The sequence below is a fragment of the Apodemus sylvaticus genome, chromosome 5 (genome assembly GCF_947179515.1).
Source record: "Apodemus sylvaticus chromosome 5, mApoSyl1.1, whole genome shotgun sequence".
Taxonomy (NCBI): Eukaryota; Metazoa; Chordata; class Mammalia; order Rodentia; family Muridae; genus Apodemus; species Apodemus sylvaticus.
The window spans coordinates 17,216,834-17,243,825 of NC_067476.1; the positions used below are offsets into that span (position 1 = coordinate 17,216,834).

The 26,992-nt window shown below is 45.5% G+C and overlaps 1 protein-coding gene across 10 annotated transcripts in view; it reads right to left on the reverse strand.

Annotated features, from left to right (window-relative positions):
• The window catches only part of Dennd1a (DENN domain containing 1A), a 480,683-nt gene that overhangs the window by 38,872 nt on the left and 414,819 nt on the right, over positions 1–26,992 (reverse strand). For 9 of the 10 annotated variants that reach the window (XM_052182388.1, XM_052182389.1, XM_052182385.1 and 6 more), the window contains 6 exons: positions 19,689–19,793; positions 19,357–19,444; positions 17,383–17,423; positions 15,276–15,347; positions 13,857–13,913; positions 5,486–5,617 (listed from right to left, as the gene is read on the reverse strand). In XM_052182388.1, coding sequence (XP_052038348.1) covers positions 5,486–5,617; positions 13,857–13,913; positions 15,276–15,347; positions 17,383–17,423; positions 19,357–19,444; positions 19,689–19,793 — 495 coding nt within the window. Of the gene's footprint in view, positions 1–5,485; positions 5,618–13,856; positions 13,914–13,985; positions 14,009–15,275; positions 15,348–17,382; positions 17,424–19,356; positions 19,445–19,688; positions 19,794–26,992 lie in introns of those variants that run through there. The other variant, XM_052182395.1, reaches the window with a different exon arrangement.

Consider the following 26,992-nt stretch of genomic DNA (forward strand, 5'->3'; position numbering starts at 1 on the left):
GGCTCTGTAGCATTTTCAGCTCAGCAAGAACTGGCAGAAAAGGACAGGCTCATGCTTATGGCTGTATTTTCAGAGCTGGTCTTAAGATGGTGCTCAAACCTCTGCCACAACTCACCATACGGCCACCATGGTACTTGATTAGGATTACGGTTTAAACAGCTTTTAAAAATTGTAAATTAAGGGTCAGGCATGGTGGTCTATGCCTTAATCCTAGGCAGGAGGAGGAAGATCTTAGCAAGTTCAAGGCCAGCCTGGTCCATACAGCAAGCAAACTCCAGGAGAGCCAGGACCTTGCTTCAACAAAACAAAACAAACTTTTAAATTATTTTATATGTATGGGCATTTTGTTTTCATATATGCATGTCTTTGCCCCGTGTGTATGTGTGGTGCCCATGGAGGCCAGAAATAGATGTTAGATCCTCTGGAACTGGAGGCGCAGATGGTTGTGAGCCTCTATGAGGGTGCTGGGAATTAAACTCAGGTCCTTTGGAAGAGCAGCCAGTGCTTTAAACCCTCAAGCCATCACTTTAACCTTTAAATAGCTTTTGAAACTTTATATTAAAAAAGTTCACATTCCCTTGTTCAAACGGAAGGAGAGGTACATTTCAAAGTGTATGTTTTGGAATCTGTACATTGGAAAACAGGCAATTACTTATTTTGCAAATCACTGACTTGGGGGAACAAAGCAAGTCTGGAAGGTCTGAGGACTGGTCCTCCCACTTCGCTCTCAGTAAGCCTTGGCAGCCTGCACTCAGGGCTGGCAGTGAGCATCCCTGGACTCCAGCATTTGTCCAGTTCCCTAGCAGGGGGGAGGGTTGCACTCAGCCAAGAGAAGCAAAGGAGTTGTGCTGATTCAAGAGTAGACAAGAGTGAACCAGGCCAGCACAGCCACACTGGCTTCCTTACCAGCTCATGGTCATGACACATTTCAGTGAGCACAGACAGTTAAAGTACCTGGCAGCTTGGCCACTTGACTAGATGCAGAGAACAGCTTCTATAGAAGGTGCCACCTCTGCTGACCTCTGCCGAGGGAGGAAGGTCAGAGCATGATGCTGTCCCTGTGGGTGTTCCCACTCTGCTGGGGAGGACCCTGCTTCTTCACTGCTTCTAAAGCCAGGGACAGGAAGGAAGTCCCACTCCCCGTCTCAGAAGAGTGAAACATGGGATTTGAATCTCTAGCCTGTCTTTTCTGTCTTTTTACCTCTACCTGGGAGTTTGGGAAGGGACTGGACATGCCCCATCCTCCCTTCCATAGATTCCCCTTAGTAGGAGCAGCTGTGCCACTGTTTACTGTAACTCAGTCTTTACATTCTGAAGCAATGACTTAGCAACCATTTGACTTTAGGACTTATGAAATATTCTTCTTTTACTTGTTATTTCTTTTGAGTCAGCATCCTATGTAGCCCAGGCGGGACTTGAACTCTGCCTCCATCTCCCCTCAAAGTGCTAGGATTACAGGGGTGTACCATTCTGCCTAGCTTTAGCCCTTATTAAAAGGTTTGCATTTTAGGGGCTGGCAAGATGGTTCCGAGGGTAGAGAGGCTCTTGCTGCCCGTCCTGACAACTTATTTGATCTACAGGTTCACATGGTGGAGAGAACTAATTTCTTCAAGTTATCGTCTGACTCTCTCTTTCTCTCTGCCCCCTTTCCTTCTCCCCCCTCCCTCTCCCTCTTCTTCATTTGTAGGCCTGCATCATTATTTCCTACAAGGTGGAGCCAGGGTGCTTACTTATCTGACAGTGTGGATGAAATAGCGTGTATGCAAACAGAGGTCCAGTCCCACAGTGGGTAAGACACTATTTTTTCTCCCTGACAGTGGCTTCTATTGGCACTGAGATCCTCTCAGTCAGCTACTCCCATCCTGCTGCGGACTCTGCAGAGGGCCTTTTGCTGTCACCTTGCAGGATGTGTCCATCAGGGCTGTCCTGCCTCGGCACCAGCACTAGGGCTGTGATGTAGAAGGGTTAATATCACTGTCACAACAATCCTGGTTTTCACAGGCTAGAGAAGTAAACTTTTTGTTTGTTTTATTCTGTTTCATCTTATTACTTGCTTTTGAGCCACAATGTTATGCGTATCCCAGACTGGCCTCAAACCTGTGTTGTTTCTGCCTTAGCTTCCCAAGGCCTGAGATTACAGACATAGATTACTAAACCCAACTCTAGCTAAGCAAGTGGACTTGAAAAATCCACAGGAATGTAAGACCAGAGTCAGAATGTTTGGGGGTTAGCAGGCACCATTGCATTGGGGTTTGAGTCAGACTGCTTGGAGTGTCCATACTTGTCTGAGTAGGTCCCTTCAGGTCTTGATCCATAAAACAAGGTCAGTGGTCCCTGCCTTCATATAAGATATTGTGAGGCCTGTTCCTCCACCCCATAGCACTGGTAAATCATAAGTGAACATTTAAGCACTATTATAGATTAGAAAAAACTGAACTAACATGCTAAGTCTGTGACTTTAGAGACACCATAAGATGAAGCTACAGGTTGGATGCACACCAGGTTCAAATGGTTTAGAGAACAATGCCAAGCAAGGGGAACACAGAAGAATGAAGCAAACATTTGTAAACTGTTACAACTCTTAAAATCCAGACTGGCCAGGGACTGTACTCTTGCAATCAATGGCTCGTCAGAGAAGGTCTTAGGGAAGGAAGGGCTGAAGGACAGCCCACCAAAGGGCAAAGCTGGATAGAATTAAAAAAAAAAAAGGGCGTCGGTGGTTTCTCTACCCCCTCCTCCCTGCTAATCTGTCACCTCATAAGAAGGAGCCCGGCTCAAGTGAGCTAGCTGGCGGTTCACTTACAGCAAACTGATTAAGAATGTTCAACCAACAGCAGACTGTAGACCTTTCCAGAGAAAATAAATAGAGTGTAGACTGTATGCAAATGTGTTTGTCACTTTGACAGCACGTCTCAATTAAGGCATCTCGCGGCTGTGGGTAGGCTCTGTGGCTGCAGCTGGAAGGGAGAGCCTGCTGCATGGCTGATACTAGGGGCTTGACCTTAATCCGTATGCATGCATTAAAAAAAATCCTGCCTTCCTGTACACTTGCATAATGCTGGCAGCCACGTGAGGGAAGTGACAAACGGAGGTGGGGGGTGGGGGGAGCCACTTTCATCCTCTTCAGTTTGCAGACCTGTGAAGGCACAGACAGCTCTTATTTCAACAGAGTTTGGGGTGGCTTTTTAATTGTTTATCCCCCACCCGTGTGAGCACACACACTCTTATTCTGCATTTAGCTGGGAATGACATTAAAGCATCTCTCTATTTCTTGCTGAAATGGAAAGAAGGTCTCTCTATTTCAAATAGGGCCTCCTTTTTTGTGTGTTTTGAAAATGGAATGTTTAACACCATGAATTCCCTCTCCCCCGCCTCCTCTTTCTCTGTAATGGGCTCCCAACTCCAGTGAGGGCTCCTTTCATGGGCAGGTTCGCATGTGCAGGAATGAGGACAAAGGAGAGCAGGAAGCTGACTCTGGAATGCCGTGCTGGTGAAACCAGGGCTGTGCTTTCGGCAAACATGGCCAGGAACTGAGGTGAAGATTGCTCCAACAGGGCCTGAGCCCCAGAGGGGGCAGGTCCTCAGGGTGCAGACACTGGTGTGCTTTGAGGGGAATGGCTAGTCAATCAGTACGTCTACCTTACAGGGTGTGCCAGGTTCTATGACATCCCTTTAAGTATAAAATTAGAAGAGGGGCAGCTTTCCCCAGTTGATGAGGTATGGACATTTACCTGAGAACACTGTCTAGAAGAGTGTGATTTCATGCGTCAGTTCATGCTTTGCAATAAGAACGCAGAATAAGTGGCTGTTTTGCTAGTTCTTTTTCCTTTTAAGCTTTTATTTATTTTTCTTGTATGTGTGTTTGCTTATGGATGTGGGGTGTGTGTGTGCCCAGGCCCAAATGTGGAAGTCAGAGGACAAATTGGAAGAGGTGGTTCTCTTCTATCATGCAGTAGCTAGGGACTGAACTTAAGATTGTCAGGTTTGGCTGTGGGCATCCTTACCACTGAGTCATCTCAAGGGGCTGGTTTGCTTTATTTTTATATAGTTCAATGCCTGATACATAATGGTGCCTGATAAATGTCTCTTAAAATAAGAAGTGTTTTAAATGAAGGATTTTTTCAGGTGAAATAGCAATCTTACTAACAGTAAATAGAAGTCATACAGACAAGTTCCTTGTACATATGTAGCAGACGTGTAGCTTGGTCTTCATGCTGGTCCTCCAACAACTGGAGGGAGGGTACTGTCCCTGACTCTGGCACCTGTCTGAGGATTCTGTTCCCCTAACTGGGCTGTCTTGTCTGGCCTCAGTGGGACAGGATGTATCTAGTCCTGCAGTGATTTGAGGTATGTGGGGGAGGGGTGGGCTCTCCCTCTTCAGAGATGAAGGGGAGGGAGGGATAGGGGAAGAGTTGTGTGAAGGGTGGATTGGGAGGAGGGGGGCTGTGATTGGGATGTAAAGTGAATAAATAAATAAATAAATAAATAAATAAATAAATAAATAAATAGGGAAAATAAAAATAAACATGGAAAGTAAAATCTAAAAAAAAACAAAACCTCATATAGATTAGCTTTATCATACTTCATCTAGGGATGGCTAAAGAATCAGATGATTTAGGCTCAGTAGTACAACACAGCTTGCTGAGCAAGCACTAGGTCCTTGGTTAGAGTCTTAGCACCAGAAAAAACAAGCGACAGTTACAACAAGAAACACTGCAAGCTCGTTACAACCATACTTAATGGAGTCATGTTTCAGATACCAAATCAAACCGAAAGCACCAAACCTTACACACTACACACAACACACTCATATTTCATAAATTAGTCCAGTTGGTTGAAGAGCGGTAGGGAAGGCTACATAATCCTTTTAATTGAAAATATAACCACAGGTAGGAAATGGATGGAAATTTCAATTTCTGTAAAGAGTACAATGTATTAATTAAAAGGAAAGATATAAAATCAAATGAATAGACAATTTTTTAAGCACTCAGGCCCTTATAAGCAGTTGGGTAAAGAGTTGAATCTCTAGAACCATAGCAAGGGTGTTTACTCAGAGAAACACAACCCCCAATATTGATTTTCAGGGAGTACATTAATAAAGAACTCCTAATTGACTTTTTTTTTTTAAAGCCTTTGCTTGTTGCCTTTTATTTGAAGGTGCAAAGAAGGGCCTGGGATGCCAAAGTGTTCTAATGAGATGCTTAGCTAACAGACACCTTAAATGCAGTGCCTAGGAGTAGGGGGGGGGCAGTGGTACATTCAATGACTGCATCTAATAGTGGAGCCAATGCCTTGTTGTTCCCCACCCAGATTTTTGAAAATTCACCTTCAAAATAAGTTTATGTCAAATACCTGACAGTGTGAAGAGCATGGAGTTGCTTTGCTGGAGAGCTGGGTGCAAACCCGTGACCTGCTCACACTCCAGCTCCTGATACAAACAAAACCATAAGAACCAAACAGCTCTGTGGGCGAGCAGAACACATACCTGACCAAAGTGGACTGTGATTGGTCTGCGGTCTTCTCGCAGTCTGGGGTCCTGGGTCTCTGCCTGTGGGGATGGCATGGTCTTTGGCAGTGGATCTTCTGCAGAGGATGCACAGCCGTTCTCCGTGATGTCCTGGGAGAAGAAGGCAGGTTTAGGGTTGCACTGGGGTCCTGGCCCTTTACCCTCTTGCCTCATCCCCACAAGCTGAGAGGTCTGCTAATAACTGCCCCAGGCTATTCTAAGCCTGGCCCCCGGGGAGAGGCGGAGGAAACAGAAGCTAACTCAGCCTTCTGACACTGATGCACCAAAGAGGCCAAAAACTATCCACATGAAACTATAAACATAATAATTCACAGTGAAAAACCTATTTCATTCTGCATTCTTTTATGACTATTTTCATTTTCACACATTCACTTTGTCTATATGCAGACATTTAAAAATTACTTGTAATCACAGCTCATGCATAATTTTATATCCTGTTTTTCTCCAATATAAGCATCACCATGGTGCCACAGTCATTATAATAATAATTTTAATGGATGCATAATATTTTCATTGAGTAGACATCTAATGATTTAATAACTCATCCCATCACTATTGGGTGTGTGTTTTTTTCTTTCTAAATGCTAGCAATACATGTCACATTTTTCTTTCCTTTTGTATTATTGCTTTTGTGGAAATCCCTAGGAATGAAAGCATGAGGTCAAACATAAACACTTTCTAAGGCTTTTTATTCATACTACGAAATTGCTTCCCAATTTACACCAACTACCCGCAGTGGGTGTGTTATCAGTCTCACGGTACTTGTTAGCCTTATCATTTTAAAAATGTATTGCTAATTTAATAGGTGAAAAATTAGACCTCATTGTTGTTTTAATTTGCATTACTTTGATTATTTGTGAGTGTGGCCTTTTTTCTCTGTCTGGTGGCTTACTGGTGGCACTACAGATCACTTTCTTGTCCCTCTCTTCTCTTCCTTGTGTTTCTGGAAGGGTCTAAGGGTCTCCCTGACCTGCAGAGTATCTACAGGATGAAGAAAATCTGTTAAAACCTAAACATTACATTTCATTTGTGTGCCTGGTGAATGAAACTAAGAAAACTCCCCTTGTGTAAGGGTAGCCCATGGCTTCTTTGACTGTGCTTGTCAGCTGAGCATTGGTGTGGGCTAGTGAGAACATGGACGTGTTCCCCTTCTGCAATAAGCATTATACATCTTATTGAGGTCCAGCAAGTTGCTTAAGACAAGTCAGAGAATAAAGGTACAAATAAATAACATTTAAGTAATCATTTTTTTCACAACAAAAATTATTCACACCCTGAATTAAATAATATAACATCCAACTTTTCCCATTGTAAAAACAATTATACATTTCGGTCAACAGAAGAGGCTTCTGATCATTGGCTACTCTTTCACAACTGAGAGAATCATGAGGCAGAAGGAAAGTGACTACTTAGGAAGTAATTATGTACTAAGGAGGAGACATAGCTAAGATCTCTGAGCCTCAGTTTCCCTATCTGTAAGTAGGGACATGGGAGCTAGGGGTGAAAGGAGATAAGTAATGTAACACAAGTGCCTATAGCATCATTAGCTACTCAATAAACTACTGGAATGAAACAGAGAGCTTTTATTCATGCATACGTGTATATCTATATGTGTGTGCATGCAAGTGTGTGCCTGTGTGTGTGTGTGAGAGAGAGTGAGTGTACAGTATTACATACCCAGCTGCCTACCTCTTGGCTTCCTTTCCTAAGGAGTCAGCTGTCATATGAGCCAACCTAGAAGAGTCTCTGCTTGGTCAGTGACACAGGAAGGTAACGACCTTTTGGCCTTACAAACTGGGCTTGGGCATGTGGCCCACAACGGATTGGCCAGTCTCAGCTAAGCTAAGACTCAGTGATGAAAGGGGCTGCTGACAGCCAATTAGAAATGGATTGTTTGGAAAGGGGCTGCCCTAAGGTGCCTGGGTCAAATGGAACAAAGCAGAGGAGGGGCTCCTTCCGTGTCAGAGAGCAACTAAAGGCCAAAGGGGGCACTTCGGGTGTGTGTGGGTGCATCTAGAGGATTAACACAGGGTGAATGAGGCCAAACCTTAATAAATTCATTTTTAGTCCAGGAAAATATCCCTCCACTATGTGTGCATGGTAGGAAAATATATTAACTAGGAAACTACTAAATAATTATTTTTAGAAGAAAACACACTAGTTTTTGGGGAAAGTGCCTTATCTTAAGCTTTAAGTAAAAAGTGCAGTCTTCTGGCCTTATCTTTTCCACCAACTAGCTTCCTGATCTTTTAGACTCATCTACCCTCTGCAACGGTTCCTTTGGTTTTACAACAGGGAGGTTCCCAGTTGTTTGGCAAAGGTTCGTGGAAGATGGTTTAAATGAGATGAGCTATGAGGAGGCTTTGCCAGAGTCCAATATTGTGCAAACAGAAAGGACACAAAGCTTCCCTGTGTGTGGGTGTGTGTGTGGGGGCACCTAATCCCGAAGGCTTCTTTTACAGATTCTAGATTTCCATTCTCATACTTAGTGCTCAGGATGATCATGAAATAAATAGGATTATACTTCTTTTATACATGAGGCAATAGGATTCAGATAGGGTAAACTATTCAAGACCATAGAACTACAAAGTGGAAGAACCTAAAATAAGGACTGGTGACATCTAAACCATATCAACTCCTAATTAAAGCCCAGAGGAATGGATCCTGGCCTGAGGGCGTGGGTAATGCTGTGCTGGGCCATCAGAAATATTTCCTCTCCTTCCTTGGCATTTGTACTGGTTGGTTTGTGTGTCAACTTGACAGAGGCTGGAGTTATCACAGAGAATGGAGCTTCAGTTGGGGAAGTGCCTCCATGGGATCCAGCTGCAGGGCATTTTCCCAATTAGTGATCAAGGGGGGGAGGGCCCCTTGTGGGTGGTATCATCTCTGGGCTGGTGGTCTTGGGTTCTATAAGAGAGCAGGCTGAGCAAGCCAGGGGAAGCAAGCCAGTAAGAAACATCCTTCCATGGCCTCTGCATCAGCTCCTGCTTCTTGACCTGCTTGAGTTCCAGTCCTGACTTCCTTTGGTAATTAACAGCAATGTGGAAGTGTAAGCTGAATAAACCCTTTCCTCCCCAACTTGCTTCTTGGTCATGATCTTTGTGCAGGAATAGAAACTCTGACTAAGACAGCACCCCTTCTTGAAAAACTGGTCACAGGCTGCCAAACCTTGGCCATCTACTGTGAAGCAAGCCCTTTAGACTGAGTTCCTTGGGTTACTGGTTTTTTTGAATCGAGCACAGCTTTCTCACACATCTCCATTAAGCCGAGTCAAATATTTGGAAGGTAGATGTGACTGGGTGTCTAAGCCACGTTTTGTTTAGTTAGAATATCCAGACATGCCAGAATTTTTGTACTTTCTCCTAACTGCCCTACAGAGTGCTTGGCTTCTGAACTATCCTCTCTTCATCTGGGGAAGGACAACTGCTTCCTTCAAGGATGCCACAGGTGGCAGCTGGGGAGGAGCTCTGGTCCAGAGAGCAATGACAACGGTGAACTTCCCTCTGTCTACCAGCAGACATATTGCATGGTAGGAACCAAAGGAGCAACTCTGTTCTTTCATTAAAGAAGCTGTGGCCCAAGAACTAACTGATCCATCAGCTAAGGAACTGGAATATGGGTACCCTGACACCCTCCTTGGAGAAAGGCAAACTAGAAGTTTATAGAACAGTGCTGCAAGATCCAAATGTTCTGTGGCTCACTAATTCCATTACTAGGAATGTTTTCAAATGAAGAAACCTAGAAGTAACTTAGGTGTCTAACAGAATTGATTAAGGTGTGTGTGTGTGTGTGTGTCTATGGGTAGTATGTGCCTATATATGCCAATCTAATAAACTTATGAGCCATTTAAAACAAAGATACATGGAAGAAAAAACATTTTTAGATGGCTGCCACATGTTCAGGGCATGCTATATGAAAATGTAGATGAAAAGGGTCTTTATTTTTCTTCTTTGATTTGCTGAATTTCCCAATAAACATGTGATTTGTTGGCAAACAGGAAAAATAAACTTGACCTTCCAAATGCTATTTTTAAAAAGCAAAACAAGAGGCTGCAGGGAGGGGTGGGCCAGCTCCTTCCTGAAGGGTCACATAGGAGGGAGACAGAACTACAACTCAAATGACCTTAGGAGGAGCTGGGGACAGGCTTCCTGTGCCCAGCTGAGAAGCAAGGCCACATGAGGCGTTCACAACTGGAGCTGGGAGCAAGGGCCCCGCATTCCAAGAACAGATAGAATACCCCACTTTCTGCTGAGCAGCTTGGGTCAGCTTTAACCAAAGGAATGGTCTGGAAAGATTCCTCCCATGGCTGTGTGAACAACCTATAGGAGGTGGGTCCCATGGTGTTTGAGCAGACTGTCTTGTTCTATGTATGAGGTCAAAGAAATAGAGAGAGTATATTCTCATTTATGGAGCTGCTACTAAGTACTACTGTTAAAACACCTCACTTCTTCTGAGATGCTACCTAGTTTATGGGTGAGGAGGCCAGAGATGGCTGGTAACCCAGGGTCACGGTTAATATTCTACACAACCAGACTGAATCTTCTGATTGGCTTCCAAAGCTTTTTTGTTTTGTTTTGTTTTTGTTTTTTCGAGACAGGGTTTCTCTGTGTAGCCCTGGCTGTCCTGCAACTCACTCTGTAGACCAGGCTGGCCTTGAACTCAGAAATCTGCCTGCCTCTGCCTCCCAAGTACTGGGATTAGAGGCATGCACCACCACCGCCCAGCTCTGATTGGCCTCCAAAGCTTAAATGCCACATCCCCATGAGAGGGCACTGGAGATGAGGTGGGTGTGTAAGGTCAGGCCAGTGCCTTCTCATTTCCTGTGAGAACCTATTTCCAGTTTGAGCTTTGTGTTGTACCTGTCTTATTCCAGCCTACTTCCCATAATAGCAAATGTAAATTAAAATATGAATACTGATACCAAACCAGTAGCCAAAATTGGAGTCTTGGTGATTGAAGCTGCAGCATATTTTAATGTGTCTAAAGATGAGGAGCTGACAGCTGTGTGATACGGTGTGAAAATGTCTTTTCTGTAAGAGTCTACCTGCTCTCCCTGCCCCCCACATGCTTGCTCACGCCCTTCATTATGATCGCAAGCATTTGGCTAGAAAGTCAAGCCAACTGTGAATTTGCTCCTTTCAATCACAGACACTAATCAAGCTCAACTTGTCGTTTAAAGAACGACGTTTAAAGATTTACAAACTCTCCAAATGGCTATGAAATGGGCCCATTTGGTTAAGCATTTTGATACTAGAGGAAAAAAAATCAGGGATTCCTGAAGCGCACACAAATACACAATAAACATACAATTTGTTGGCAAACGGGGGTGGGAGGTAGGGACATGGACAACTTGTCTTTGTAAATGTCATTTTTAAAAAGCAAAACAAGGGGCTGCAGGGAGGCGGGCACTCCTTTTGGAAGGTTCACAGAGGAGGAAGGAGGAAGACAGAACTATAACTCGAGAGGCCACCACAGGGAGCAAATTTTTAGTGCCCCCTACAGGTAACGAGGAAGAGTGTGCAGCCTCTGGATTAAAGTGCATTCTCTTATAGTTTTGGTTGTGAGTCTAGCCTTTAACGGCTGAGCACTGTAGCCCAAACGTGCATTCTCCAGACAGCCTGAACCAGGGAAGCAGAGTGCAGTTTGGTGACACTCTTCTGCAGGTCAAGCCTGGTGAGGACATACTCCCAGGAAAGTGCCACTATCTCCCTTAGGAAGCTATGGCTGGAATCCCTGTCATTTCTCCTTCCTAACTCTGAGCAAGTCGAACTTCAAAGGAGGCTAGGCCACAGCAGAACTTGGCCCCTTTGTTCCATTTATCCAGAGAAATATGTTCTCCATCTTTCTTTTTTGTTCCAGGGATGAAGCAGAGCAGGCATGGAATAAAGGCATGCTATAGGATCCACGAACAATCACTTGCCAGTGGTCACAGATACCCTGAAAGCTATTTCAGAGGCTTTGAAAAATCTATTGCACAGATGAACAAGGGATGGAGAAGGGCTCTGCTCAGCCATATTAGAGATGGACCCTCCACACACGTGGCTGACCTCTGCACAGGTCAGCCCCACATTCTCTATTTGCAATTCAAACCCAAGGCAAGAGCAAAGAGGGCAGGACTGGGTTCTTGATTACGTGTGCGAGGTCACCATTGCTATGCAGAGTTAGAGGAGGCCAGGTGGCAACCCAGCACATTGGGAAATTGGGTCTTTGCTGGCAACTGCCTCAATTTCATAGCCGAAACCAAACTTCCAATGCCTGTGTTAGGTGTATGGGGAGCCATAGAGACAGGTTCCATATTGCATGAAGGGGGTGGGTGGAAGGGGGAGAAAAAAAAGCCAATGAAATATTTTCCACTACAGTGAGATAGGTCAGGAGAAGCTAAATCCTAAATTAGCTCAAGGAAAAGAGCCGGGAGAGCACCAGAGACTGGGGCCTGTATGACGGAACAATGCTGGGGTTTCAATTACAAAACAGCTCTTCTGAGAACAACTGCGAAATATCAAGTCTGTGGAAATCTGTAAGAGCCAAGGGGGGAAAAGTGAAAATTGAAAAGGGTGCACTAATAGATCTGTCAACAGTCCAGTGGTGACAAGCCACATTTCTATAAAATGCCTTCACCGTCTGTGTCACCTGAGATGCACTGACTCTGTAGAACATTATCTCCTGAAGCTATTCTTGAAAAGACTGGTGTGGGCTGGGGAGGGAAAAGAGGAGGGGGAAAGGCTTTTGAGTCTACGCAGGAAGGAAAGGTGGAGTGTGTGGAGGGAACACAATCTAGATTGTGTAAATGAGCCTTTAGGTAAACACAGGGGAAAAGCTGAGCGTTGCTGCTTCAGAGAGACTGTGTGTGGGAAGGCACTCTTTGATGGCAGTCTCTGGCTTCATGGTCAGCAGGAGCAAGGAGCCCCATGAGGCCTTCTGTCTGGCGCCTGAGGAGGGGCCCCACCTCTGCTTAGTTCAGGCAATATACTAAACATCCACAGCCTACAAGTTAGATGCTGGGGTGGGGGAGGGGAGCCCCTCCTGGACACACGGCACCCATCTCCATGTGACTGGGACAGGGGAGGAAAGGTATGATCAGTGACTCAGATTGCATCCATTGTCTGCCACGTGAACAGGCTGCCACTCGGTCTGTGTGGATTGTGTTACAAGGTTTGAAGCACAGAATGAGAACCTCAGCTGTTAAGAATTCATTGTCAGCCAAAGTTGGAATTTAAATGCTTAGTAAGAGCAAATTATTTTCCAATTAAAAGAAAGGAATCAATTCATTCGACCCATTTCAAGTTAATGAGGATTTTTCTGACTTTATAAAGTTGAAACTGCTTTCAATTAAAAACAGAATCAACACAAACTGCCTAGATAGTGGTATATTTAGGGGGGGGGTTGGGAAAATGACCCCAGATATTTTTTGCAAAAGAAAATACATGTTCGGGGGAAGCAGTGGGCGGTACGGAGTGGAAGTATTCTGACAGCGCAGGTCAACAGATCTGAAATCTAATCCTGTCTTTGCTAGGCTCACACACTGTAGCCTTGGGCAGATTACCTCACCCGTGAGCCAGTCTCTTCACTCACAGCTCCGTTCTAGGGATTTGGGGTGACAGCTTCTACTCTGCCTCACCTTGAACAGGGAGTGGTAGTCACAGTGCTAAAGGACTTGCTGCAGTGGTGTACACACACCACCACCCGCTCTGGTCACACTGCTGTATTACCCAGGGACTCAGGTTGGGGAAATTTTAGCCACAGCAACTACACACAAATTTTCTAATGGACCATAGAGACAATCAGAGCCTCTCTTTGCTTGCATGTATGTACCTTAGGTTGGGCTAGGCTACTCTTGCGCTGTGCAGTGTGCAGTATGCAGTGTGTGTGTGTGTGTGTGTGTGTGTGATCCATGGCATTCCCTTCCTGCTCACTCTGTGTGTCTCTGCTCGAAACAGGGCAGTCCTTTCTCTGGGTGTGTTTTTGGGTTTAAGTTAGAGTAGACCTGGGGCAGGGTGGCTGTAGGAACAGAGTGACACCAGGGTGGTGGTGAGTATGTATGAGGGAGCCAGTGTTGCTGGACATCTGCAAACCCCAGGCCTGGCAGGGTGGGTGGAGACAGTGGAGACTCTGTGGATTTAAGCCCACAAAGAGTCTTAATGTTATTTGAAGACAATTTTTTGTCTGTGAATATTTATAACAGTGTGAAACTCCCGGACAGCTGGTAATGCATTTTGAAGTGTGCTAACAACACTGTATCAAACAGCCTTCTATTGATCACATCCTACTTTTTTGTGGCCACGCATTTCATACACGGTGCTTATACATTTTGAATAAGAACTTCAAGTACCTTTTGCTTCAAGCGGTTTTTCACCTCTTTTATTCCCATTTTTGCATGATCTTTTGCCTGCATGAAAAATTAATTTAAGTTAAGATTCCCTTTCTGTTTCCAGCCGGGTCTATGCGTGATTTCAGTCCACCATGAACCACCTTCTCTGATTACTAGAAAAACGAAGAAAAAATGGGATCATCAAGTTGAAAAATATAATGGCTGTGAAAACAAATACAAAGGTAAAAGGTTAAAAAAAAATCCCTTAAAGGGGCGGCAGAGATTTCATTTTCTGCATTTTGATGGCAGAGACCTTTTTTCTTGTTTCCCTTCCCAGGCCTTTCTTGTGCTCTCTATAATTATTTACCTCAGCAGCCTGGTGACAGCTACCAGTAAAAGAACAACAGCTTTACCTGCCCCAAGACTCAGAACCCCACTGTACTTCACCAGGGCCAGAGGGCCTCAGGGTCCATCTCCTTTCCACATTGAGGGGTCGAAACAAAGCAATTGTTAGGTTTTTATAATACCATTCCCTAAACTTCATTTTTGAGGACACCCGCGTCTATTTTCTGTCAGTTTTGACCTGTGCATCTCTGCTGGTAGCCACCCATCCAGTATGGAAACTAGAGGGTAAGCACAGGAAATACTAGCACAATTAAAAATGAAAATAAAATAAAATCACTCCATGTATGGTGCTCAGGGTCAAAATGAGCAAGTAGGAAAAAGTACAAGGACAAAAGCTTGAGGCTCGTGAGCACTGGAGCCAGGAGCTGCTGCACCATGTCCTGTGGGCAGGGCTCTCACAACGCACTTCCTGTAGGACAGTGGTAAGAGAGAGGATGGAGAGCTTGGGACAAGACTGAGGGTGGTCTCCCCACTGTGCCCATGGCTATAAAGCAGACAGCTTCCTAATGCTCTGGTCTCCACACTCCCTGTATGTAACTCCCTGTATCTAAGCTGCCATGCGCAAGTTAAGAAAGAGGGGGTCATCTCCATACCATGCACACAGTCCTGGCTGTAAAGCAGCAACACCAAGCAATTCTCAGAACACTGCTAAGAAATGGCATGGCCACCCTTTGGTCGCTTCTGCAATCGAGGCATTGATACACTTGAGAGTCAGGCTGTATCAGGTATAGTGGCATGTATCTTTAGTCCCAGAACTTGGGAGGAAGAGGCAGAGGAATCTGTGAGTTTGAGGGCAGCCTGGTCTACAGAGTGAGTTCTAGGACAGCAAGAGCTACCTAGTGAGGCCCTGTATCAAAACCAGCAACAACAACAAAACAAAAAACCAAAACAAAAAACCAACAAAAAAACCCAACCAAACCAAACTACTACCACTATCACCACCACCAACCCCCCCCCCAAACAAACAAAACAAAAACAGAGTCTGGTTTCATGAAAGAACCCATCCATGGCTTCCAGACTTCAACCAGTACTTACAAACTTGTAGACAGTCTTCATGGCTGGGTTAGCTTTTGTTTTTACAGTATTCAGAATCGCTCCACTTCCTTTCTGTAATAAAAATGTCAATCAGCAACGTGGGCTGGAGGGAGAGTGGGCCAGCACCAACAAAAAGGGTTTCTCTTTAACCAAGCCAGACAGCATTTCCAGAGCATGTGATATGAGAGGAGAAGCAGGCCCAGGTGGTTACTGGGGTCAGTTAGGGTCTGGCAGACTCTGACTCGCTGTCTCTACCCCTCCCCCTCCCCCGTTCATACACACGCACTCGTGTGCGCGCGCGCGTGTGCACACACACGTGATAACTAGTCAAGGGGAGACAGTAGGCTCAATGTTTTGTTCAGTACCTGCCTCCGTCCAGACTATCTGAGGCATGAGTTTCCTTATGATCATCGGAAGCTCTTTAAAATATTTCTAGTTACCATAGATAGTGTTGTGTAATATTTTATAACGTGAACCACCTAGCTGACTTCACGCTAGGGAAGAAAACAGGGTCCTGATCAAACAGAACCCCCTGGCAATACGGTTTGTCACTTTTCCTGGGGAGCATAGGAAGAAGATATGGATGAAGGTTTTCCACTGCTTAGGAGGCAGCTAAGTGAAGTGCTCAGGCCCTTTGTAATCGCACCCCTGTAGCATGTTATAAGGCTGTAATGGAGGGGTTTCTCTGAAGACCACCAGGCTTTGTGTCTGTGGGTGAAGGACACAGCAGGAAAATGACCACATTAGGATGGTGAGAGCTGGACTGGTTACATGCAAGGAGTTTGGAGATCAGAAGACTGGGGAGGGCCTTGGAGCAGAAATCATGACCTAGACCATGGCGGATGAGTGCAGGTTGATATGGAACATAGCAGGGTATGAATATTCTCGGAGTACGAAACAGCACATAAGGAAGTGCAAACATTGGGAGCTATGGGTGTGCTCTTGGGAGGGACAGGGGTTCTTGACTCATGGTGGAAATGAGGCTGGGAGGCCAGATGGGGTGGCATGGACAGAGCTGGAATGCTGGGCACAGGAGATTATGCTCTGGAGGACTTTTAATCAAGCATGCCACATAAGAGATGACAGTAAGTATTGGCTTTAACTTTTAGCACTTTTGGTAACTGTTTGCCTTAAAGATTCTGAGTTTTAATGAAAACAACACAGTTTGACCTAGAAAGCATTCTATGTAGTAGGACAATAGGAAAATTTCACCCACTCATCTATTCCGAGCTGGCTTCCAAAATTACTCAGAATGCTGTTTAAAGGGTCCTTTGGAGTACTGAAACTCCCTTTATCAATCAATCAGCAGGTCCTTATTGCTTGCCTCTGATGTGCCAAGTGCTGTGTTTGGCCATCCAAGAACAAAGGCAGTCTTTCATGGGGGAGCTGCTTACTCTGGCCGACTGCAGCCACTTCCACAGGACTTGCCCTGGCAGCAGCTGTGGTTGGCCCGGAGCAGGAGAGAACACTTATCACATTATGCTGGAGTTGCCTGTTTATGTACCTGCCTCCCTAACGAGATGGGGAGCTCCCTCAGGGCAACACCTGCCCCCCCCCTTTGGATTCCCAGGGGCCAGCTGTCCCTGGCACACAGTAGGCCTTGAGAACATACTCATTAGAAAGTCATGGAAAAGTCAGGAAAATTTCGAACTCCTTAGAGGCCACAGGAGCCCTGAGCACCTGGCTCCTAATTCAACAAGACATTGTCTACAATTGCAGTAAAGTGGGAAGAAAATTCTCCCAGATGGGTGTTTTCCACTTTCCCAGGAGCCCTTGCAGTGAAAGATACTACAGTATAGCAAGGGAGAAGAGTTTCTGGCTTTGCTGTGATCATGACAACTGCCTGGCCATGGAAGGAAATGTTCTAGGACAATGCTTCACTCCATCGGCCTTGGCTGGCCTGAAGAGGAGGGAGCCTCTCCCGACTCATTTTCCCCACTAAGGGAGACCATGGGCAGGATGGTGGCCTGGCATTAAGACAAAGCCATCTTCAGCTGAGAGAAGGACAAGGAAAGCTGCCTTGAGGCAGCTTTGTAGATGGCCGCAGAGCAGAGGCTGCCAGGAAGCCACAGAGGAAACCAGGCGGCTCTGACTGGGGAATACTTACCCGGACGGTGGACAGCCACTGATGGTACAGTTTATCACTGCCTATGGGAAGAGAAGTGAGAGGTGCTGCGATTAAAGATGTCTTTGAATGGCCTTCATGCGACTCATGAGAGCTCACAGTGCAGAGAAAGGCCAGGAGGTGTGTGTGTTCTACACCCTGGAGTGTGAGGCTGAGTCAGGCCACGGGGTTCCGTTCTCTGGTAGCGTTTGTATAAATGCCCAAAGCTCCCGCTCTCCCTCCTGTGCTTTGTCAGCACAGCCTGGAGCCATGACTGCAGGGAGCTACCCTGGGCTCCCGAGCAAACAATCTGTCCATCCTCAAGACGGTAAAAATGTGCTTCCCTCTCTTCCCACCGTTCTCTGCCATCTGTGAACTGAACAGGCAGCTAAAATGTTATATCCTCTGGAACCTTCTTTCTCTTCTTTCTATTAATCTATTTGTGTGTATGTGTGTGTGTGTGTGAAAGAATGTTATGTAGTTCATGTTGGCTTCTGGCTTTCTATGTTATTCAAGATGACCTTGAACTTCTAATCCCAAGGTACAATGCAAGTTTCTGTGGTACTGGGGCTTGAGCCTAGGACATGACGATGTTAGGGAAGCATTCTACCATCTCCGGCCTTCTTCCCAGGAACAGCCCTCTAGCTTAGGTCATATCTATATTCTTTGAAGAGGCAGAGCTGAATGTCCCAGTGTAGGATCCCTGTGGACACACACTACCAGGTAGTGATTTGCTTGATGACAGATGTTATGAGTGAACCCTGTTCAGTGCATCCTGAGGGGCAACGAGGTCTCAACATGAGGCTTTATTTAGCAATATATAGAGCCCATCTCCTAGAACTGTTCTCTCATAGTCAGATTTTGACCCCGACTGTGTTCCTTCATTAGCTCTTGAACAGTACAGTGAGAGTTAACAGAGCACTATTCCAACCACCCACAATTCAATCTTTCTCCTCCTGCACTGGCTTAATTTGTGTTTGTCTTAGTCATGCATCTTTCCTGGAGGATCAAAGCTGGTGCTCATACTGTTTGCTCGGCTCTGGGTGTAGTGTCCAGGGAATGCTTGTCAATTGTCTGCTGTGACTGTCCAGAAACTCTGGCCTGGTTTTAATAATCGTGGTGTGGGCTGGCTGGGCTGTATCATAACAGGTGGATATGAAGCAGCCTTGGCAAGTCTGCCCTGCTCCCAAGGTCATCAGCGCAGCCACACTAGACAGGCTCAGTAGTAAGAGGGTAGCTTTATTTTGACTTCAAAGACTGAAACTACATGTATTGTTATCTCTGCCATCAAAACCAATGGCCAGACTGGGATTCAGGCGGTGCTCATTACTGACACCTCCCAGTGCCCTAGATGCTTTCCCTGAAAATTGAGAGAATGATCCTTCTGAGACTGACCACCCAGCAATGATGCTCATATCTTATTTACTTATTTGTTTGTTTGAGAAAGGATCTCACTGTATTATGCAGGCTGGTCTAAAATCCTGGTGGGCTCATGTGATCGATCGCCTGCCTCAGCCTCCCAGCGGCTGTGAGTATATATCACTGTGTCTGACTTGATGATGTTTCACACCACACAGAAACGTGTGTTGAGCTTGACCCTAGAGCAGGGACTGTTTTGGGGGTATTGTACAACACCTCCTAATGACTCACTTTCTCAATACAGGAGCCCTTCGAAGTAGTCTGTGGCACTGTCAGTGATTTGTCCCAGGTGTCAGCTAGCAATGAGGCAGAGATGCCATTTGAGTTCAGCTCTCCTATTTCAGAATCTGGTTGTATCATGCTGGTCATGACACCCTGCTAGACTGTTCTACCCAGGAGAAGCAGCTGCTCTGACATCAGAGGCTTCATGGGCCAAGCTATGCGCATCCTGTCACAAAACAAGGATTTTCCCAACTCTTCCAAGGCCAAAGTTCCCTACCTCTCCTGAAAAAGAAAAAAAGCCCCTCTGTGCCAGGAGGGCCACAGGCAGCTTCTTACCAGCATATTCTCCCATGTTGATCTCCTCCTCAAAGACATCGCTGAAACCTTCACCGGAATTGAGAAGGTCTAGTCGGCCATCGATAAACTAAACAGAGAAAAAGCAAATACACCACAGCTTGTCAATGGACAAGGGAGCCATCTGACTGAGCACTATAGGATATGCCTAAAACCAGCCAAGAGGCAAGGAAGGGTCTGTCTGCAAAAACCCTTCCCCACTGGTCCATCTCTAGGCCATCCTTTCCTGTCCCTCATTCTTAGTGCCTAAAGTAGAAACCATTGCCGAAATGCCCACTGGGCACCTGGTACAGGCCCTTGGGGAGACTGGGCACCTGTTTGAAGAGCTGCAACTGTGTGGCATTCTGTAGGAACTGTTTCATGGCTCCAGAGCGGTAGTGAGACACGAAGGCTTCCTCGCTGAAGGTGATGGGCTCTTCCTGGGAAATGGAGAAGGGACATGATGGTGAGAGCAGGAAGCCTCCCTTCTGTGGGTTTCCACATCTGCCTGCATCTTTACTTCTCACAAGTGTGATCATCATGAACTGCTCTAGTTTCTGGTGGGGAAGCTGTTTCTGGGAAGAAGAACCACACACACCCCAGGTCAGAGAGGCTGGTTGGCAGGGCAGACAGCCAGGACCAGCTGTGTATTCACCCCCTCCCGTTACTGACAGCCACAGCCTATAGCAAGTGAGTGCTGTGCCTGCCAGTATGATGATGCCCACACTCCCCCTTCTGTATTTAGAGGTAGAGTGTTGATGTGGGCCAATACCTCATGTTGAAGGGCCCCACTAAGGCAGAGCTGCACCTTTCAAAGCTGGGCAGTCGGTGGCACTGGGCTTTCCTTGTTGGAGGCCTTTTCACAGGTACCAACTGTGGAAGGTAGCTTTAAACTCATTTACAAAAGGATCATTTTGCTTGTTTGTTATTGAGACAGTCTTGCTATATAGTTGGTCTTGAACTTGTGAGCTTCCTACTTCAACCCTCCAAATGCTGGGATTACAGGTGTCTACCATCATGCCTGGCTCACACTAGCTTGATCCAGAGCAAGTTATAATTTACAAAATACTGACTGATCAAAAATAAAATTTACTACCTGAACAAGTTTGTGTTTAAGCTGTTTGATGAATAAACTTTTGTCCAGAAAGTACATTTTGAGTCAAGTAAATGATACCTCAAGTTTAAAACAAACAAACAAACAAACAAACAAACACTCAACTAGGCCCTATGTAGCCAACGCCTCACTTCCTTTGAACTCATTTGCAGTACTTGTTTATGTAGACATGCCTTTAATTTTATTTTGCATTCCTGGTTCTGAAAGATCTGACTTTTACATCTTGAGCTGTGTTAAACAACTCCTTTCTCGGACTTGGTGGCAAACACAAAGATGTTTGAAGCTCTGCTTTTATCCTGTTTTAATGAGTTACGTGTTAAATTTACTGTCTGGCTCCTAAAAGTTCCAAGAACTTCTACTTCAGTGTAGACAATATAAACTCAACAATTGGGCACCCCCACTCCTCAGGCTGCAGGGACGGTCCAGAACACAACAATGGAGGCAATGCACTTTTATATAGTTCACCCCTCCCTAATTTTACAAAGGATCAGAGGCACTTTATGCATGCACTGAAGACAACAAATAAGAAAAGTGTTTGCTGAGAAGCACACCCTGTGAAATGGTTTAGAAACAGCCCTGGATGGGCTGCTTCTCAGTTCCTCCAGTGAAGTGACGGAATTGCGCTGGAGCTTCCTGGCTGGCAAGGCAGGGAGCACACTGCAGATTGTGCCATGCATGAGCAGAGTAAACTTCTCACGGAGGGAAGGACGCGGAGCTGCTCACACCACTTTGGCAAGGATTGCCCCTTCTCTGCCAAAACAAGTCCAGGTAAACCTCATTCCCTGCAAGTCTTTCTCCTCACTACTGGGCCATGGCAGGGGACATTGTTGGGACCAGCACGGCAGGGCAAATATTCTCTCTAGGTGATTTTACACACACTGATGACGTCTGACACGTATCGCTAGCCCAGAACCTTGCTGGACCTCTAACGTCTGCCTTGATCCACATTAGACACTTAAACCTCACTGTCTGTACTCTCAATTACAGATCCATTATCTCCATTCAAATCACTGCCTCATTTTCTTGGTTGTCAGAGTCTCACTGATTCACAGCTGACCTGTCAGACATCCAATGTCCTTCCCATTCAGCCTGGGAGGCATGTCACACACTCACTCACTGCTTGCCATCCATGGCCTTAGCCTGGGACCAGACTGCAAAGGTAGGGGTGCACTTCACACTCTGTCCTTTCCCATTCATTCTGGTCTATATCAATTTTGGCCAAAGTCCATAACATCACCATCCTACTCGAATTCCTGGTTCTCTGGGTGCTGCTTTCGTGTGATGACTGGATTTGTGTTCTTTCTGCTGTATGTCATGTGAGCAGTCAAACTTGTGTGCATCACAATGTGTGTGACACACAAGGGTCTTGTATGGGAGAGGCTGGGGAAACATCGGCCAGGTGAGCAACCCTTTCAGACAGTCTCTCCAAGTCACTTTCTGTCTGCTCCTCCACACCTGTTGTTCCAAAAGCATCTTCTGGTCACAAGTCGTACTGTCCACTATATTTATCCTTGCTTTCTTTCTTTTTTAAAAAATTCTTTTCTTTTTGCCTGGACTCAGGCTTGGGAGTGTCAGTCATTCATCCTTGCTTGGTGCTACATCATCACCTTAGTGCTAGAATGGCCTTTCCCAGTGTCCTCTCTGACAAGTAGCCTTGGAGGGCAAGTCTGTCCTGGACACATCTCCACATTCCATGGGGAGCCTGGGCCCTAGTTAGAAGTGCAGGCATGCCAGTTAAGCAACCACAGACTGCGCTCGACCTTGGTTCCTGCCACAGAACCTGTGGCCCTGGTTTGACATAGACCCTGCTTGGCCTAATGGTAAAGAAGTCTGACGGCACCATGTGGGGCTGGCTGCTGGTGCTTGTATTTAGCATGGAGGTGTTAGAGTTGCTCAGATGAGCACTTGTACCTGGAGCCTTGGCACAGCCTCCCCAGGAACACACGTGCTTAGAGTGAATTCAAGAAAGTTGGCAACTAAATTTTGTGGGAGGCTAGCCTGAGGCAGAGTTTAGCTGAGGGAGAGCAGAGAGTCTCACCTTCTAGGAGACATGAATATTTTGGGTTTCTTATCCATTCATGGAAGGTGACATCCCCCTGGATCAGATATCCATGTTATAAACACTGACAAAAGGACATGGGTATGGATAGGAAACCCACAGGGAAATGTGACAACAGGAACTTTTTCTGAAAAGGTCTTAAAAACATCAGTGGTGTCAGGCATGGGAAGCAAATACTGCTAGAAGGTACAGCTGCCCAGAGCCTGTCCCTAGAGTGACTCTCCTTCCAAGATACAACAATGGCCACACTTCACAGGCGGGTTCCTCTTGATGCCCCATAAATGTGTCTCAGATGGACAACACAAAAGGTCAAACCTTCAGGTTGCAGAACACCATAACTTCAGACATAAGTCCCCCTGGGAGATAAGCAGGACTCAGTGAAGGCTCCTCCTGCCACAGGACCAGGGTAAGCAAATGAAGCTCATCCCCTCTGTTTTGCACACCAGTGTCTTGCCGCTGTCATGGCTACCCAGCTCCAGTCTTCAATAGACCACAGAAGAGTGTCCTGTTATTTTCTCCTTTACAAAAATTGCAGGAATTGCTGGTTTAGTTCTCTTATTTGATTGATTAAACCTTTTGTCTTCTTAGGTGACACTCTAGGTTCTGGAGCAACCTGCTGATGGCAACGTTAATTCCGGGGAGTCAGGCCGTGAGCATTTGCGCTTGAATGGCATTAGCAGAGAGTTTTCCATCTATGACCTCAAGGACAGTAAAACACAGCTGCTCAACCCCCATCAAGGACTCTGTTACAAAAAGACAAGTTTTCCCTCTTGGATTATCTTCTTGACATATGGAATCAATCGGAAACTCCATCACTAACGAGTTGAATCTTTGTTAGCAGGTGAAGCCTGTGACTCCAAAGGTTTGAGTCTTTCAGAAATAATGGCTTCATCCACATAGCATCTTCAGTGCTGGTGTGGAAATACAACCCCCAGGCTCTTCAAACAACTTTCTTTGTCCTGCTGACTCCTCTGTTCCTTAACAAATTTAATTGTTATCAAAATCCTATTTTTACTATATGATTTTAAGAGAAAAACAGGACTCTCCCTTTTACAGGCTGTTTAAAATTTAAAACCGATTATTTTTGGAAGATTCCTCTATATATTCAAACATTTAAAAATAGCTCTTATAAGCCAGATTCAGAATAAAAATATAAAATACAGGTCCTAAAAATACCAGGTACAGGTTGGGAAGTATAGACTATATAAGAATGAGAGAATATTCTGTTCATGGCAACATTATGCGTGTGTGTATGTGTGTGTGTGTGTGTGTGCACACGCTCACGGTATATGGGTGTATGAGCCTATGCTTCTGGGTGTGTGGAGGCATAGAAGGCTGATGACATTAGGCGTCTCCCTCAATGACTCTCCACCTTATTTTTAAAATAAAAACCATATATATTTGTATATGTGTGTGGGAGGAGTGAGTATGTGTAATAGTGTGCATATGTCAGTAGATAACCTGTGGGGATTGTTTCTCTCCTTCCACTATGTGGGTCCTGGGTACTGAAACCAGGTAATATCCTTAAGTGCCTTTATCTGCTTATCCATCTTGCTGGCCCCTCTCCACTTTCTGAGACATCATCTCATCAAACCTGTAGCGTGCTGTTTCAACTGGACTGGGAGGCCAGCAAGCTCTGAGATCCTGCTATATCTGCCTTTCCTCTCTGAGATTTCAGGAATGTGGCCAGGCCCTACTTTTATGTGGGTGCCAGGGACCTGAACTCAGATCCTCATGTTTGTGCAGCAGGTGCTTTATCTGATGAGCCAAAATGGGATGTTTACACATTACACATGTCTTAAATAGGAACCTGACATGTTATAGCATGGGTACCCCAATGATATTATGTTAAGAGAAATACGACCGTTAAAAAGACTGGTAATTATGAGCGATCAAATTCATAAAGAGAGGAAGGGAATGGTGGCTTCTGGGGCATGAGGGTAGTCGAGGAGCTGTTTAATGGGTGGATTTAAGGTTTAGAAGATGACAAGGCTTGGGAGATGGATATGGCTGCATGCCAGCATAAGCATATTGAAAGGCATGGCACTGCATGTATGAAATAGTTGAGGGGAAATTTTTATAATAAAAATTTCTTAATTACAATTTTAAAAGATTGACAGTACATGTCAGGGTAGAAGGTGATTGTTTATTTGGTATGAATATTTGGCTTGACATTTTCCATAATAGAAGTTAGCTGTTTTCATTCAAAGGAATCCTGTCAAGTTCAGGGGACAGACAACTACAGTGTGGAGGTGTACCTGGCACACCAGAGGACTGGGATTGCTTTTGCTAAAGGAACCATTAAAAAAAACTTGAAACTTTGGATTTAGTCTTCATAAGGAAACTCAATATGGGAAAGAGTGAATGCGTCCTGGAGTCAAAGGCCTGTCCTGATTCCTCACACAACAGTCAGTCGTGCAATCTCCGGGCTACTCAACCTATCTCCCACTATTGGTGATAACAGTACCAATGCCACGCCACAGCATCATTGATCGCAGACAGAGGCTTCACAATGGATTTCCCACAAATAAGGGTCCCCCTTGAAGGCAGAGACTAGTTTTGTCATGGCCGGTAGTGTGACAAGCAGGGCCCAGTGGAAAATGAACACTCTAGAAAAACAATGCTACTAAAATCAAAATTTCTCCTACATTCCCTTGCTCCCTATTTCTTTCTTTAAAACTCTATCATGGTGTTTGTTTGTGTGTTACTTACTGACATTCCAAGAAAGAAGAAAAATCAACGTTAAGCTGTTAGCATGACTTGTGTTGTTCAATTTTACATCATGTAATAATGGTTTTAAAAATACTAACTTGGATGGGCATCATATTTCATTGATGGTATATGCACCTGTGTTTTTTCTTTTAAATATTTTATTTTTGGTTCTGTGTATATGATCAAGACTGTTTGTGCTGTGAACTGAACTCTGGTCCTTCGGAAGATCATTACAAGCCCTTAACAACTGGGGGATCTCTATAGCTCCTGCGTTCTTATGAGTTTTAATATTTCTTCTTGATACAGCTAGAGTCCACACATTTCTGTATTAGTGATCAGAAAGGAAGAGGGGCCACAATTGCTCTGTCTCTTTCTTTTTAGGCCATTTTCACAGTTGGCTAAGGACAAGAAATGAGAGCACAGTGCACGACAGCTCCTGCATCAGACCCTATGTTGCTCACATCACCAAGAAACCACACTTCTCCTGCTGTGCTTGAAGCAAGTTCTGGTTCAAACCAGACTGTGGCCATGGGCTGATGGCCCCACTCACTCTGCTGTAAGTTGAGACCTCTTTCTTGCGGATCTCACTTGTCAGGTGTGCTGTGTGGGTATGGTGATGCTATGGGACTGAGAGGGCCAGGCTTAGCTCCTTTGCTGCTATCCATCCCCCAGTGTCCCCCATGACTTCATAGAAAGCATAAGTTCACTGGGAAAGTCTTAAGTCTTAATTATAATATGATGGCAGATTATCAATGTGAGTGCAGGTCTTGATTGATTGCATAAAGCACAGGCTACTGAGACCAACCCGGGGGTCATTCCCACACCTCACCTCATCCCATCTCTTGTAGGTTAACTGGCTCTGCAGTTGACTATCTGCCTCTCTGACTTAGGATCTTAGCTGGGTTGGGTCTTCCACAGCTGCCTTTTCCTTGTTAGTGGGATCTAATCTACCTCCCTCACTCACATATCCTCTTCCAGAGCCTCTGGGCTTTTGTCATACTCCTAAGAAAACCTTGCTAGCTGGTTCAGGTAAGAGGGCTCCAGCTCTTCCATAAACACTACCCACGAGTAGACATGCTTTCCAAGGCCACTGCAAGCTCCTAGATGACACAACAGGTTCTGCTTGTTTGCTCCGGGGAGGCAGATGGAAGAGAGGGACAGACGCTTCCTGACCCAGCTGGGTTTTTCTGCTCCCATGTCCCATACCTAGCCATCATCTTTAGCACAGGCATAAATAACTACCTGCTTCACAGGATTGCTGGCAACCAGGCTGGGATAGATAGATTGCTCTAGGTCATCAGTTTTACCTTGGCAATTACCTGGGGTGCTTCTAATTCCACAATCCCATGACCTTACAAGTTAACTGCAGTGTAGAAACCAAGAACCACTGGCAGGGGTGAGAGTGACCAGCCCAGGCCAACCCTAAGAAAGCCAGAGACTCTGGCAGCATTCATCCACAAGCAGTCCCCATCTTGGTTGCATTTTACTGAAATACTTCCAAATTCCCCGCTGGGGCTTCAGCAGCCCTCCTAGGGTAGAGAGACAGGCTGTGCTGGTCTGAAGGCTGCTCCTCACAGGTCAGCTGGGCAGCTACCCAAGTGACTCCCCCTGAGTAGTGGAGCGGGTTGTGAGGGAGTGGGCTCCCTTGCTATACCACTGACAGCAGGAGCATGGAGATAAGGGATCCTGTCAGTGGAGGACTCTCTATGACACCAGCATGTCCCACCTCTGCCAAGGCCTTCACTTACCACCCC